This window comes from Mercenaria mercenaria, chromosome 9 (genome assembly GCF_021730395.1).
Source record: "Mercenaria mercenaria strain notata chromosome 9, MADL_Memer_1, whole genome shotgun sequence".
Lineage (NCBI taxonomy): Eukaryota > Metazoa > Mollusca > Bivalvia > Venerida > Veneridae > Mercenaria > Mercenaria mercenaria.
Window position 1 is genome coordinate 33,831,487 of NC_069369.1, and position 17,832 is coordinate 33,849,318.

The 17,832-nt window shown below is 33.2% G+C and overlaps 2 protein-coding genes across 2 annotated transcripts in view; one reads left to right on the plus strand and one right to left on the minus strand.

The window, feature by feature from the left end:
* The window catches only part of LOC123546892 (SH3 domain-binding protein 2-like), a 106,493-nt gene that overhangs the window by 64,298 nt on the left and 24,363 nt on the right, over positions 1-17,832 (minus strand). The gene's annotated exons all lie outside the window — the stretch shown is intronic.
* LOC128559457 (uncharacterized) lies at positions 5,146-7,044 on the plus strand. The gene is made up of 2 exons (XM_053551181.1): positions 5,146-5,295; positions 5,746-7,044. The coding sequence occupies exon 2, from the start codon at positions 5,761-5,763 to the stop codon at positions 6,244-6,246; it is 486 nt and encodes a 161-aa protein (XP_053407156.1). The 5' UTR covers positions 5,146-5,295; positions 5,746-5,760; the 3' UTR covers positions 6,247-7,044.

The following is a 17,832-nucleotide window of genomic DNA, read 5'->3' on the forward strand; positions in this document are numbered from 1 at the left end:
TTTTTCCAGGTTGTCGCATTCAGGTTAATAACAAAATAAATGATGAATTTTGGACCAGAATGTTAATAGGTTATAAGGATACTCTGGTTATAGATCTATTAAAATACGGTTTCCCTTTAGATTTCCAAGGTGATGTAAATTCTTTTAAACAATTAGAATTATGGAAACACAAAAAACATAAAGGGGCTGAAAATTATCCAGCAGAAATAACAAAATATTTAGAAAAAGAAAAGGCAAGTCATTCTATTATTGGGCCTTTTAAGAGCAATCCTTTTACAGATAACTTAAAAATTTCTCCCCTGAATTCAGTACCAAAAAAGGAATCAGAAGAAAGAAGAATTATTTTAGATCTCAGTTTTCCAAAGGGTAATGCTGTCAATGATTTTATTTGTAAAGATAAATATTTAGGTGAAGAAATAGAATTAATCTTCCCAAAGATCGATGATTTTATTCAATTAATAAAAGCAAAAGGAAGGCATTGTTTAATGTTCAAGTTGGATTTACGAAAAGCCTACAGACAAATTAATATTTGTCCAGGCGACTACAATTTAGTTTCGTTTCGTTGGAAAAAGCATATTTTCTGTGATACAGTTTTATCTATGGGTCTTAGAAACGCTGCGGCTATCTGTCAAAGAGTTACAAATGCAATTTCATTCATGATGTTCCAAATTGGTATAGCTATTTTGAACTATTTGGATGATTTAGCAGGTGTGGAAAGTAGAGAAAAGGCCTGGTTTGCATTTTATTGTCTAAGAGAAGTATTAGAGAAAGCAGGCTTAGAAGAATCAAAACAAAAAGCTTGTATTCCATCAGAAATTATGAATTTCCTAGGAGTTTTGTTCAACTCCAACTCCATGACAACGGAGGTTACAACTGATAGACTAAACGAAATTAAGAAGTTAATCACTCTTTGGTTAAACAAGTCAACTGCTTCTCTTAGGGAGTTACAATCTCTGATTGGATTTTTTTATATTTTTCATCTATTTTACCAAGACCAGTTGATTTTCCAGATACTGGTTCTAAAGTCAAAGAAATAAATTTGTCTTTAGAGGCAATGTGTAAGGATAGAAAGGTCAGATTTTTAAAAACATTTCGCCCATTTCTTAAGGCCAATTCTCCTCGTAGAGAACTTTTTGCTGTAAAAGATGGGGGTTTACACCTCAACTTAGAGGGCACAAGGAGACTTAGACAATTCTTCATAAATACAGTAGCCCAGGTTTTTGACTGCTACATGATAAATCTTACATTATAATAGCTGGACTTCCTTTGCAGTATCATTAAAAACTATAAAGTAAAAAATGAAAATTCTATAATATATTTTATCATGTAATTTATTTTTTCTTTTTCAGTAGACAATACACATTCAAATGATACCAAAATTATGAGCTTACCAGGCATCGATATTTGATATATTTTTATAGCACTGTTATATTGAATTTGCTTATTTGTGGATCGGATATTTTAAAGTAGTGGACCGTAATGTCATTCGGTAGTGTCCGTACGATTCTCGTCTGCTATTTCGGCACTCTTCGGCCGCAAAATTAGTTCAGACAAGAAATAGTTTCCGTAATAACCGGAGAATGCCGAAAACACATACGTATAATACGTTTTTGAACGGAAATTACCGACTGTCATTTCGTGTCTACTATGTAAATTAATTCTGCTTCTAACTCTCACACTCTCTGGTCATGGCACATTTTCATCAGACTGAAAAATATTGTCTCTGATACGTAAAAACAAAATAAAAACAAAACTCTGGTGAAGACCATAGTTGGCATAAAACTAATACCTTGTCAGTATGAGACTCTTGCCATCATAATGTTGTGAGTAAAATTTAATATTCAAATATTCCATCAAACGCTTTTTGCATATTTTTCTGTAAATTTATACGGTCAAGTCGTATTTTAAGCCGGTTCTTTGTTTGTGTGTACATTAACAAACAAAATAAATCAGTCATGGCGTTTTTTTTTTTAGAAATAAGTAACAATTAAACACACGTAAATTGAATTTTCAAAAATATTTGTCATAAAGAAGATTTAAATTAACATGTATTTTGACCTCAACAATTTTCGAAAACATATCTGTTACGAAATACGTAAAAAAGACACATATTTCTGATGCATTTTGCAGGTTATTGTAGAATGTTAACAGGATGCACATGATGTCGTGTAATGGAAGTTAGTTAATATATCTTGGATCCAGTACAGAGTATGCTCGAGTAAGTTTTGTGGCTTTCTTTGGCAATGGATGGTCAATGTAATTTTGTATTAGCTCTTCGACTGACGGAAAATAATCCGTATAGTTAATTGTTACAGTGGAATCCTGAAACAGATTTCAGGAAATAAGGTTACCCTACATTGTTTCAGTAAAATTTACACAGGAATACATGCGCGTTCGCGCGTGTATACGGACATCTTACGTTGACCTTGCGAGTACCCTACGATAGTCGTGCGAACACCAGCAAGCATCGCAATTTTCCAAATCCGTACGGTGCGGTTCCCTTACCGGGCTTTTGCGAGCTGCTTCCGACTTCGAAAATCTCTACGAGCTCGTAGAGAACTCGGTAGCTTTGTGAAACATTTTCACCGACTTCCAGAGTCTTCTACGAGTTAAAAAAATCCGTACGACGCTCGTTCGAGTCAACGATGTCCGTACGGACGCCGTACGAGTTTGCAGAAATTCAACAGAAAACCTACGGACGGAGCTCGTAGCGTTCTTGTGACCGGTGATTTGCTAACACCTTAGGTAATAATCTAGGCTTCAAATAAAAACTTTCAGCTCACGTAAAATTGGGGGATGGATATTTTTGTGCAAATGAAAGCTAAAAGCATGAAATTTTCAGCTCGTTTCGCTAAGATGTCTACATTTATTATTATTTATACTACAGGGATTGAATAAAGCAAAGCATTCGAGTCTTGGGTGTACAGTAGTAAACAAATTTGCTTTTTGTTCTTTATAGAATTAACAATCTTTTGAGAGCTGTAACACAGCCAGGCCCATTTTAAAAGAAGAATTACTAGCCTGATATTGTAAATGACCTATAAACCACCAAACACCTACCAAGAAAAGAAAGGGCAATGTCTGTTTTGGGAGAGATTTTTGTCTGACAGGTCAACACGTTGGAATATCTTTCAAACTGACAGCTAAAATGTGGGTATGAACATATGAGTAATAAGGTTTGTTGACATTTCTATAATGCAAAACATCTTCTTGAAAATGCTAACAAATGACAATAATAGGTCCACAATGAAATAAAAATAGGAACCGACTTATATGAAACATGACAATGCCACTTTTACTGGAAAAAAACCTGAGGATTTTTTTCTAGCCGCCATTATTAGAAGTTACCCTGTAAGTGCTGCTTGATTACCTATTTAGTACTATTGTACCTTTAAAATTTGAGGCTTCTTATGTATCTCGGAAAAATAAATCATAAAAATACCTTAAATTAAACCTAACGCACCAGAATTAGATCCAACTCTGTAATGGGCTTAAGTCCCTCACCTGAGGGGGACTTTGACCGATTGGCGATCTTAATGTTCCTAGTGATATATTGGGTATTTTAAAGGATTCAAATGAAATCTTTTTACATCCTTGATATGTCTAAGCAGTTGTAAACATGATTTTATTGCATAAATGAAGATGAACAGGATAAAGATTAATGTTTCTGACTGAAGATGTTAAAAAAAAAACACCTCACACACATGAAGTTCACAACCTATTATGTTGACAGTTTCATACTTGAAATAATTGAAAAAATGGGTAATTGAAAATACATAGTATCGTGTAGAGTTTAAACACATTCAAATAGCCATCACTATTTTGAGTCAGAACCTGAAAAATGTAATGAAGTGAAAACAGCTGTACAGTTTATATGAATATACAGGCAAAATATATAATCACATTGGATCTAAAGTTAAACATTTTGTGCGGCATGGTTTTTCTAAACGGCTTGTTTAAAGGTCCGACTATCTTTAGCAATATATAGACCAAAAGTCTTCCTGGCTGAATTGTCATGTTGACGGGAATGTATAAATACTGTAAAAATAAACCGCGATGACATCTATTTCAATTTTAAATAAATACTTTAATGTTGTATCCTTAACAGTCTTTTGTTTCAGACCATATTTTAAAGAAGGTCAAGTAGATTTAAGCAACGTCGTCGGTATGACTGTCAAGAAACTGGGATGAAAAGCAACACAATTTTGAAACATGTGAATTAAAACTCAGCTGTGTATATAAAAACAAATCAAAGACATTTTGGGTATTTTACACATAAATATCATTTGAACAAACAGTGTCATTTCTTGTGTGGCCTTTATGCGAAAAATTTGATTCAAATAACTGAAAATAAGTTTCTTAATATAAGTAAATATATTCGTAAACTAATAAATTTGATGGATCCCTTACTAACTGTATCGATGTAAGATACTATATAGTTATTCAAATGGCTCTCCCGGGCTAGTCAGATAATAGCGGAAAGTAAATTCCTCAACTTTTTCCAATTAAAGTGGAATTTTTATGACATATGTAAGCCAGCGTCTGTTTTTGTTTGATTGGGAATCTATAATTGATATTTTGACTGCATTTTTAAAAAGACTTGTTTTGCATTTATTGAAATATTAACAAACCTTATTTTACATGCTTCATACCCACATTTTACCTGTCAGTTTGTAATATATTCCATAGTGATCTGTCAGACAAAAACATATGGCCCCCTATTTTTCTTGGTGTTTTTTTTTGTGGTTTATGGGAGATTAATGGAAATAAGGTTAGAATATTTTTAAAATTGGGTCTGGCTATGTATTCCAGCTCTCACCAGGTTGTTTATTTTACATAGAACATATAGCGAATGTATTTACTACTGTTTTACCTATGGTATTGTATCTCGTACTTCCAAAAGGATTACAGATATTACATTTGAATTAAGAATAGGCTAAAGTTTGTTTTTATGACATGGAGAAAAACGTGTTTACGAAATATTTGTCTAATTCATCTATAATAACTGCATTCCCGCGTAATTTGATGCGAAAAAATAAATATATCTCCCAAATCGAAATATTTGACTTATATCTGTAAGTGTCTTAAACTATTGCAAATAACAATTCTTTTGTTTATTTTTAGATAAAATCTTTGAGTTAAGACAAATAATGGTGCATTTAGCTGCATGTAAATAGATATCTTCATAAATCTCTAAACAATAAGACATTCGGCGTGCTTCTTTAAAGACACATTAACCATTAAGTTGTACAATTTAAGTAGAGGCAGAAGGAAATATTTAGTCGTTTTATACAGGTAAGATCTTTTATAGTAATAGTATGAGTGACAATATTAATGTTTAAACGACATCCCATGATTTATTCCGGTTTTCTGTAAATGTCTCTTTTGTAGTTTATAAGCGAAAGCTCCCAGCCAGGGAAGCGATAAGATGTATCTTTAGCTAGACGTCTTAAAGAAATACAATGAAATATCATTCTTAAACCACCTTGGGGAACATTTCTACATCTTAATCTAGGTTTTGATCCAGCAGATTTGTATAAAGTGATTCGTAATAAGCTACCTTAACTAGTCGACCACGGAGGATTTGTATATTTACACAGACTTTAAAGTTTCAGGCAATAAATGATCGCTACTTAGCAAACTAAAAATGACATGGACAGTCCATTACATTTCACTTTCATGATGATGCTATAACAATGATCACGATGCACTATAATAGTTATTTGACCTCCGCTTGTCTTTCAGAATTTAAATCAAATAATGCAGAAGTTATATCGTGTGCTGAAACCACTTGAAGATTGGTCGAATGGAATACAAGCTGATAATCCCAATGCAGTTTATACAGTTATGGAGCACGTTAGTAAGGGATATTTGCAAACACAGTTTATTTCGACAAGTAAATCTTATGTTCTAGTGAAGGATTTTGCTGGAAAGGGAAGGCCAAATGGTGCAGCAGGAACAAAGAAAATTGTAGAAATTGATGTCGAAATATTACTACAGCATGTTCCTAATTGTATATATATTGATCTTACGGATGCAGCTGTTCTCGACGTGCATATACCTAATCTGTTAGATGAACCACATAATCGTGTTAGAAGATTTGCAAAAGCATTTGAGGAAGTACTGTTAAAGCCGGTAATAAAGCAGCAGCCTATACCTGATTTTAATACAGGACAATTGATACAGCAGCCAGATTTACCGTTCAAGATACCACCACAGTGTATCAAAGAGATAGATTGTGTATAAAGCTATGACTAGGAGGAATTTTAGTATTTAAATGTGTAAATAAATTGTGAGCATTTAAGCATGTTAAGAAATAATTGTATACCAACTATAATTAAAAGTATTCCATCTTTTTGCTGAGAATATTTTAATTCTTGTATCAAACATGATAACTTGTCCAAATAAATAATTGTTTTGTTCAGTGAATTCACTCTCCTGTCACACCATGACGAAAAACAATACGGTACGTCAAGAACAGTTTCGAAATCAATTTATTGACGAAATGTTAAATCAGCTGACTTGTAAATTTTATAGACAGAGAAATCTGAAATCTTTGAACAACATTTACAATAATTTTGTAATAGCGATTTCTCACATTCTAAACCACGATCAAATTAAAAAAAGTATGACGTTTTGACGAAACCAAATATAACAAATTGATTGTTACGATTTGGACATTTTAATCAAGCTTTAAGTCATTTTGTCAGAACCTTACAATTATGAAACTAGATACAACAAGTTTTCAATTAAAGTATCTTGGTAAAATCGAAATGAATATACTCCGGACAGTACGAAGTTAAAACGTTAAAATTTGATACACTCTGAAGAATAATCATGTTGGAAAATGAATTGATATATTTTTTGCTACAAAACAGTTTAAACTGCTATGACCAATTTCGCAAACTATAATGTTGCATATTATCTAAAATTAATCGTTGACTTTCAAGTTAAAAATTGTTTTTAAAGCTCAAGGAAACTTTTTTTAACATAACACAAATATTCAGAGTTATTTGTTATTTTGAAGTTTACCACTGGCACCAGACCAGAAAGAAAATGCCTCTGCACATGTTATACCCTACCCCTAGGTATTCTATAAAAACCATGGTCATGAACGGGAAAGTGCACTAACCCATTTCAATAGTACATGTCTGCTCTTAAACGCGCAGTTCAGTGAATGGGTACCCAGTATATTGAATAAGTGGTAATTTATCTTGTATCGTGCACCAGTCACACTGTCTCACTATTTCATACTGCAGAGATACTCCACGTATTTTATGCTTTCATTAACGTTACAGAAAAAAACTTGCGTGACTTCCCTAATTTAATGAACATCCGGTTTGGAGGTCACAGCAGTGTGCACATGTTAGGCGGAATGTAAACAAACGAAAACAGAATGCAAATTATTCACAGTTCTTTAATAAAACTCGAAATGATGAATGAGATTCATCTTAGATATGAATTTGATTTTGACGTCATACCTTGGTATACATCTGTTCTGTTTATCGACGTCATTTCGCACATTTATGGTGCATATACACATTTTAGCGAACACGTGTAGTTAAACGATGACTGACATACATTTTCCCATCAGTCAATCAACAGGGAAGATCAACCAAATTTTTTGTGTAACGTTGAAAAAACTAAAAACTACGCGTTGTTTCTCTAAGATCGAAACTATTGAAGAAATGTGACCGGTACACAATGGAAGATAAATTACCACTTGTTCAATATCCATAGTACACATTTACCGTACTGCGTGTTTTAGGTATGAAATGCGCGATTGAAACGAGTTAGTATATTTTCCCGTTCATGACCATGGTTCGGGATAGGGTATAACATGTACAGAGGCATATTTTCTTTCTGGTCTGATGCCAGTGGAATTAACACTTTACTCATAATATGCCCACAAAAAAGAATATTAGTTTTGAAGTCGTATCAACCGATCTCCTTCGTAAAGTCAAATGAAATTTTCTAGAAATCATTGTTATCTGAGGTTCAGGTATGGACAAATTAAGTGAAAATGACTCGTACTTGTTACAAAAATGCTTTTCACGAATTTTATATAAAAAGAACGGTTCATCTTTGGAGAGTTGCTTTGAATGACACAAACTGATTGAAAAAAAAAGGATTCACAGGTGGTTGATAATGACACGTAGTGGCTACAACCGCACCCCCCCCCCCCCTCAACCCACAAAAAAAAAATCAACGCACTTCAGATTTGATTAACCAGTTTGGAGATGTTAGAGTCCTAGCACCTACAAGCGTTCCCAACCATTCATTGATCAAATAGAAAATTGATATTAGTACAGTTTCGCATTTGAATACCGGTACAGAGAGTTATTGTGATTCTCATAATACATTTGATATATTTGATGTAAAAAGTATACCTCCTACTTTCTTAAATGATAGTGATGTTGTTAATCAGGTGAACGACACTATTTTCAATTTAGAACAGGGCCATAAAAAGCAAACCGATATAGATAAAGTTTACGATGATTGGTGTAACATTTTAAAAAGTAATATGTATCAATACATTCCTCATAAAACCATTCGCTCCTGTAGTAATAATAAAAAAACGCAGACCTGGCAAACCCTGGTGGAATAGTGATTTAACTGACCTTTGGAATAACGTTTGTACAGCAGAACGTAACTGGTTAAATTGTAGACATATTGATAAGAATCAGAAAAGCAGATTTAAGACAGACTTTATACAGGTCCGCAAACAGTTTGATCGAGAAGTGCAAAAGTGTAAACGCTTTTATTGGTATTCTTTACAAAATGAATTGTTAAATGAGTGTTACGTAGATCAGACAAAATTTTGGAAGTCTATTGGAAAAATTGGTATCGGTCATTGTAAGAAAGGAATATACCGTTAGAAGTTAAATAAAGTGACGGGTCCATATCTGCTTGTTTGTCAGATGTTTTGTTAAAATGGAAAAATGACTTTAGTTCTTTGTATAACAAAACAAAATCTGTCGATGTATCACAAGAATCTAATGTATGGAATGATTCTGAAAATGATAATTCCATTTTAAATGAACATTTTTCAATATACGAAGTTAAAAAGGCTATAACCGACGCAAAATGTGGTAAGGCCTGTGGTGTTGACGGAATTCCTAGCGAAGTGTTACAAAATGATATATCTATCGTATTTTTGCATTGTTTGTTCAATATTTGTTTTTCTACTGGAACTGTCCCCTCCATTTGGGGTAAATGTATAATTAATCCTATACCGAAATCGTCTTCGACAGATCCAAGAGATCCTTTGTCTTACAGGGGGATTTCGCTGGCCTCTGCTGTGTATAAAGTTTATTGTATGTTTTAAATAGCAGATTAAATTCTTGGGTTGAAAGGTATGGTAAAATTGCAGATGAACAAAATGGTTTTAGGAAAAAGCGCAGTACCACAGACCATCTATCTTCTTTAACTAGCATAATTGAAACAAGAAAAACATTGAAAAAATCAACATTTTGTGCTTTTATTGATTTTCGAAAAGCTTATGAACTGATTAATAGGGAAAAACTTTGGAATAGGCTCATTGATATGGTTGTCTCTGGCAATATAATGCGGGCTCTTAAATCCCTTTACTCGTCTGTGACATCATGTTTAAGACTAAATTCGTTTGAAACTGACTGGTTTGAGGTCTGTTGTGGTTTAAGACAAGGCTGTGTCCTGTCCCCTCTCCTTTTTAATATGTACATCAATGACGTAACACTATTTTTAAAATCACTTAACATTGGTGTTGATGTCGGCGATGATTGTGTATGCATTTAACTATATCCAGACGACATAGTTTAAATTGCAGAAAGCCAAGACGATTTGCAAAAGCTGCTTAATGCTATGAATGACTGGTGTAAAGTAAATGATTTGACTGTAAACTATTGTAAAAGTAATGTAATACATTTTCGTCTAAAATCTTTTCCACGAACAAGTACTGTTTTTAAATGTGGTGATAATGTTATAGAAACTGTTGACAAGTATACTTACCTTGGAATTGTTTTACACGAACATTTTGATTTCAATGTTACTGCTAAACATGTTTCTCGGAGTGCAAGCCGTGCATTAGGTCTGCTAATTGCAAAGTGAAAAATAGCTGGCGGCTTACCTTTTGATGTCTACACAAAGTTATACGACTCTGTAGTATGGCCGGTAATTTCGTATGGTGCATCAGTTTGGTGCCATAGAACGTTTGGTTGTATAAATGCTGTCCAAAATCGCGCCATGCGTTACTTCCTTGGAGTTGGTAAATATACACCTAATACTGCCATTGCTGGTGAAATGGGTTGGCAGCCACCAATAGTCCGCCAGTGGACTTCTGTAGGTGCTTTCTGGGCCCGATTAGCTAACACAGACAACTCTAGGCTGAATAAACGAATTGCACTCTGGGCAAATGTCAAATCACATAGCTGTAAAAACTGGTTTTATTATGTTAAGAAATATTTGCGAGATAATAGCTTATCTGAGTTTGTAACATAGAATCCCAAATGTATAAACGTTTATTGACTGATCGCTTAACTAAATGTACTATGGATAAGTTTATTGTAGACTGGTCCGCATCTGTTAACAGTACAATAGGCCCGTCTGGCCGAGGTCATAACAAACTCAGAACTTATCGAATATTTAAACAACATTTCGAAACAGAACTATATTGTAAAATGATTTTGCCTGCAAGACATAGGTCTGCATTTAGTAAATTTAGATGTGGAGTGGCTCCATTAAGAATAGAAACCGGAAGGTTTGAAAACATCAGGCTAGAAGACCGTAAATGCCCTTTCTGTGATTCATTAGAAAACGAGAGTCATGTTTTACTAGACTGTGTAATGTACAGTGACCTCAGAGAAATACTTTTCGAGAAGGCATTGTCTTGTGAAAGTAATTTTATAAATATTTGTGAAGATGACCAAATGAAAATTTTGTTTACTCATCCATCTTTAGTGCGAGTTTGTGCCAAAACCTGTTTTTATATTCTTCAAAGACGGTATTTTAACTTGTGTAAATAATGTCTCACATTTTTTATAGATAACCATTGTGCTTCTTTTTATTCTATACGGGAAACAACTGCTAATTAGTTCACTACTGATCTTTTATATCATTTCTTAAATGCGCGTTAGTGCCCTTTTTCATCATTCAGTTTTTTTTCCAAACTTCCAGTTTTAATTAGCTTTTAATTCTGAAATTAGCAATTGTTCCTCGGATTTAGCATGTAAATACTATTATTTGTCTCTGTGATTGTGTTTCTAGATTAAGTATACTGTGATAAGTCTCCTATAATTCTTTTACAGAATGGCTGTGTACAGTTGTGCATGACTATTGAAAATGATAATTTTATGTTCTGTACATAGATGAGACTATAATAAAGATATATATATATATATATACAAAATTGTTCATTGCGTGGAAAATACTCGTATTGTCTATAAAAAAGTTTTGTGTAGACAACTGAGGGGAAAAGAGACTCGTATTGACTAAAACATAGTTCACGAAGAGCCGTATTATAAAGACAAAAATAAAAAAGAAAAAACTTAGAAAAAATATATTTAGGAACCAGACTAATGGATAAGTTTGCCTAAAATACAAAAAGAGAAATGAATATAAAAAATTAAAATTCAAGGTAAAATCTTATGTAAGCAAGATTGCATGGTTCAAAGGGTATCTGGCAATGAATCGACGGTACATAGTTTCTAAGGTGATACTAAAATAGGAAGGGTGATGCAACCTGTTGTTATACAAGCATGATGGACTTAACCAAGTCTAGATGTTATAAGGGTTGGTTAGCATCGTCCATGAGTGGGAAGTAAATGTTTTTTTCATAACTGGGAAAAAACTTCTTTTATAATGAAATTCTGATAACAATATTCTTTGGAAAGTAAATTTATAAAAAATGATTTGAATTTTAGAAGGAAATGGATTAGAAAATATATGAAATACAAGTTGATTAACCTAAAAATTTATTAGACTCAATATTTTACGGTATGGACAAATTTGGTTTGACAGTTCATTATTTTAGTACTAATCAAGTTAATTACTTAGTATTAAATTCCGTGATTACGTAAATGAATTAGTTAAGGTCTGTGTATAAAAGAACAGGTCTCCAGCTTGTTTCTAACCTTTCTTAAACAATTAGAACTTAGATCTTTTATTTTGAGTCATTACTGGTAAGATATTTCTTTAGGTAATTTATCAGAGATTTGGTTTTATGGGCATAAAATTCTATTTTTCATTTAATCTTATTATCTTGAAATATGAATTAATTTGTTTTTGATTCTAAAAGAATTTTTGTCTTAAAATGATGTTTTAATAATAGACACTCACTGTTTGATGATATTTAGTTTATTTTATTTTGAATAATTAGAAAAAAACCTTTCTGAAACAAATGGAACTTGATTTATTACAGATGAAAATGGATCTAGCGTTGTTTCTTATTTTATCTAAAGTGAGCTAATTTTCACCAGTCATTTTGTTACCATGTTATCATATGGGCTATATGAGCAATGAATAAGTTCTTTATAATCCATGAGTGAAAAACCGACAACAAACAAACCCGATAACAGTTATTGTTAAAGTGCTAATACATAGGAACCTCCTATATGTCTTATCTTATAAAGCGTCTACTGGATTCACAGCCAGACAAGTACAAGTGCGACCAAACTGTATACTCGAGGCTGGTCTTTAAGGTAAAAACAATAAACACCGAATCGAAGACAATTCCGCTTTCAGTTGTGAGGCACTTCCCGTATAGTTTGAGCAAGATCAATTGATCAATCCACCATGTACGTGTTGTTGCTGCTACAACATTTTACCCGTTTGTTACATTTTGATAAAAGTTTTTTTCTTGAAATGCATTATCATTAAAGTATGTTTTGATACATTTGCATTTACGACTTGTCTGACTCCGAATTTGTACGTAAATGAGAGCTGCCCCCATGCAACACGTAGAAACAAACTAATAAAAAGTATGGTGAAAATTCGAGGAAAAATGTTAAGTTTCATACGGTGACTATCAAGCTTTCATAGCAGATAATGCCAAACGTGTCTGCAAACTCCTTGGGTAGAACCAACAAAGTACCGCAAGCCATTCTTGCTTGGCAGAAATTTAGCCCTCGCGAGTTCCAACTCCGGAACTGTTACTGACAAGTGCTTCAAAGCCAAAAACCAATACGACAGGTTTACCAAGAACCCCTCCCCTCTGACACCCCTCCGATAAGACAGCCAAGCTCGACTATTCGAAATATTGTCACAGAAGCAGGAAATTATTACCCAAAATGTTAAATATCAAAAGAGTTTTAAGTTCGAAACGGGACATAATTTGACCAAAATGCATATCAGTTATGGGACTTGATGCTATCAACTAGTTTAATAACCCCGAAGAAACATGTGAAGTTTCAATTCCATATCTGCATTAGTTTTGGAGATAGTAACTTGCATGTAAAACTTTAACCAGAATTTTCTTAGTCCAAAAGGGGGCATAATTTGCTCAAAATACATGTTAAGAGTTATGGAACTTGACCCAGTGAGGTTGGTAACTGACCTAGAAAAAGAATAAATAAGTTTCAAAGCTATATGCCTTTTGGTAATAGATGTATGTACTTGTACGCAAAACTTTAACCAGGATTTTCTAAGTCCAAAAGGGGGCATAATTTGCCCAAAATACATGTCAGAGTTATGGGACTTGATTCTATCAACTAGTTTTATAACCCCGAAGACACATGTGAAGTTTCAATTCAATATCTGCATTAGTTTTGGAGATAGTAACTTGCATGTAAAACTTTAACCAGAATTTTCTAAGTCCAAAAGGGGGCATAATTTGCTCAAAATACATGTTAGAGTTATGGAACTTGACCCAGTGAGGTTGGTAATTGACCTAGAAAAAGAATAAATAAGTTTCAAAGCTATATGCCTTTAAATGATATCTGTATGTACTTGCATGCAAAAACTTAACCAAGGTGTGACGCCGACGCCGACGCCGACGCCGACGCCGACGCCAGGGTGAGTAGAATAGCTAGACTATTCTTCGAATAGTCGAGCTAAAAATCTAACAAACATATTTCGAAACAACACTGTTCTGTAAGTATCTTTATTTTAAAACAATGTAAAATTAACAATCTTGGCAAAATATATGTTGATATTATGAGAAACACCGTGTACATTAGTCATGGAAAGCATTTAATTTTATCTTCTGCTTTACATTATGCATACTTAACTTTTAACTACACCATATGTTGTTTTTGCCTTCTACGTATACCAATGTAAAATATGGAGAGTAATGCCAGTATATGACAGTAGTAAAAAAGCAGGTGTTAAGGATCGTTGTCTAGCCTAAGTTCGTGGTTAGTGTAAGTTCGTGGATTCACCGTCACATATGACGTCACACTTCAGCTTTGGCGTACGCGCACACTTGCCAACAGAAAATCCAGAAGTACTTTTGTCAACCACCAAAAAAGTCAAAATATGAGGTTTATACAGGTTAGAACACCACTAAAAGCCCAAGCATGCAGAAATACCTCGTATTAAATGATACCATAGAATGACATTTTTTTCCCCAAATATATCTCGTCGGCTTTGTTTACATTTTAACTTGACATCATCGTTTTTGGTTTTGACAATTCTCATGAGCACATAAACTGATAACGCTATCCACGAACTTACACGAAATGAAAGTAGGTTAACTCAAGTCAAAAATATTTAACTAATAGAAACGCATGTTTTGTTCTGCATATCTCTGGAAGGTTTGTGGTCTTTTTCACGCTTTTTGCATGTCTTTTAAAAAGATATGGATTAAGTATTTAATTGTAAGTATACATTTGTTGCTGTGTACTGATTTCATTCAATATTGAAATGGCTGTTTCTTGTATCCACGAACTTTGACCAGACAAGGATATATCATTTGCGCAGTCATGGAACAATAAGCGTGCAGGAGCAGTAGCAAACTTAATAACATATTTGAGCCGCGCCATGAGAAAACCAACATAGTGGCTTTGCGACCAGCATGGATCTAGACCAGCCTGCGCATCCGCGCAGTCTGGTCAGGATCCATGTTGTTCGCTTTCAAAGCCTATTGGAACTAGAGAAACTGTTAGCGAACATCATGGATCCTGACCAGACTGCGCGGATGCGCAGGCTTGTCTGGATCCATGCTGGTCGCAAAGCCACTATGGTGGTTTTCACATGGCACGGCTCATATTATGCATTGAACGGATGAATGTGAGTAAACAAATTTGCTTATTAGTTACTTATTGGTATGAAATAACTGTTGTTCTTACAATAAATAAAAAAGAAAATGTAGCCTAATACTACCTAATTCCCAATTGGATCGTCGCATTATATTTAAAGAAATAATACATATAAATGTAATCAAGGGGGGTATTCGATCTACTCCTTACCACCGAAACAAAATGGCGGCCAAAACTGAAAATGTGAGTTTTTCTTACTTTTTATCTTTTTTAAGGATTTCTAGACCATTACACATGGCTATCAACCTGCTCCACTGTTTTTTCTATCTATCGGTACCTTTCACTTTGGAAACAGTGCTGTAATTTGTCTGGAATGCTGGTCATGGGATTTGAATCGATGGAAAATCCTCCGTTAAACACGGGATAAGGAATAGTGCGATTAGCAAAAATGGTCTTTTTTCCTAATTATTCAAACAGCTGTGAGCTATTTTTCTGATTAGAAGTAAAATTTCAATATATATTTCCTTCATGGTTAGTCTGGAGCCGATTAAAAGTCGCAATTTTAAATTACACAGTTTTTTGTCTGATGGTAAGGAACAGTGTACGAAAATAAGAGGATAAGGTGCAGCTCACTTCTTCAAGCGACTTTTTTCTTCGCTCTTTTCAGAGACAAGTAAAATTCTGTTAAAATAATATTTTGGTGATCATTTATAACTATCTCTTGTTCAATGTAGTAAGATTTAAAAGGTATCCGCCTGTCTATCAGACACGTGATGTACTGAAAGACAAAAGTTTAGCAAGTATTTAATATAGTGTCCCTTGCCAACATTTAACTCAAGATCTGTAAATTTCTTTTTGGTATAGGATGGTTTACACTATGTGCTTTTACATTTGTGTTTTGACAAGTGGTGCTTATGCTTCTAATGTTTTTGGAGTTCCCATTATGTGTTAAAGCATACATGTTAATTTCAGGGGTGAAAGCAGTATCATAAAATACGTTTATCAACACATCTATAGTTCCATAAGCTTTATAAATAAACGAATCTAAATCTTAATATTATGATTTGAAAACACTACTGCTAACATCTTTTTTTTATAAAAAGGACTACATCTTATTTTCCAGAAGCCTTTCTCCTAATGGTATATAATAATTCAAACATTTTAAAAGCTTTTTTTGGGGAAGTAATACACTCAAAATCACTAATTAGGCGCATATAGGTCGTAAAAAATCTGAAAAAAAAGTGAGGTGCTTTCATTTCCAAAATAAAACATACCTAGATTAAACACACAAAAAAACCAACCATGAAAATTTTCTCTGAAGAAAGTTATGATACATTAAAAAACATCACCACTTTTTTCAAAATACATACGTGACTACACCAGTGTTTAAAAAACAAACTGTTTTCGGGAACAGTTGCGCGGTTGACATACTGTGTCGGTATGTTTAGTAGAATAGCCGAAAATATACCAGCATTTTAGCTACATACTGATTATACAAACTGCATTTATTTTTCCGGCTTCGTATATCAAACTAACAAGATGAATTGAAATCAAATTTTATTTAAACATTCAGAGTGAACTAAACCAGATTGTTTTATTTTTTTCTATGTAATTTAAACGTAATACAAACAATAGTTTTGTCTGAAGGAAAAGTCCTGGAATATTTACAGTCATTCTAACAACTTTGAGAACATTCTATCATATTTTCATCATACATAACACAAAATCGATGAGTATGCTCAAGGTAACGTATGTACCAGTTAAGTAAATTATGCATATACAATGTACTTACCGATACCACTTTTCGTTAATAAAATCTTTTATATGCCCTTTGAATATGTTTCGATAACATTAAATTTTGTATTACTGTTAATGGGCAATAGTGTATTCTCATTTGAATTCAATCATCTATGATACTGTCCTGAAATTTATGTACGTCCTAAATTTCTAGTATATTGGTCTAAAACTATAATAAAGAAAGTGTTTTAAGATGTTTAATCACTATCGAGGCAGTTATGCATATCATGTGAATTGCAGAAAAGATGAATAAACAATATCGCGACAACAAATAGCTTTTTTTTTCAAAGCAAATACATACGTTACTGCACAATTACACTGGCATGTAACCTCCTGCTGTACAAAAATATGAATCTGCGTTATGTAATCGTCAAAATTCTACGAAACGATATAAAATCCATCCTGTACGAATGAATTGAAGCATTAAGATTGATGTAAATGAATTACAGATCAAATGGAACTTGAATTACATTGTCAAATCAACTTTGGAGATAAATAATGGCACCCATTCAAAATTAAACATAATGCGAAAATACGTTTCTATCTATTCATATCCTGTATATTCCGAACATGATATTCAAATTATTTTATTACTACATTACGAATGCCACAAAAAAAGAAATGTTTTTTATTTGAAATTATACATACGTTACTATTGGTTACGTATGTATCACTTGTACACACTGTATCTTTACTTTTATATACATTAATATATATGTAATGATTTCATTTGAAAATAATAAGCATATTCTATGTTTAAAAATTATTAGATATGAAAATTTATTACGGTGTGATATTATTCTCTTATCATATCTATAGCATACAATTCTCAAAACTGAATTTGTTTACAATGTGTACGTGA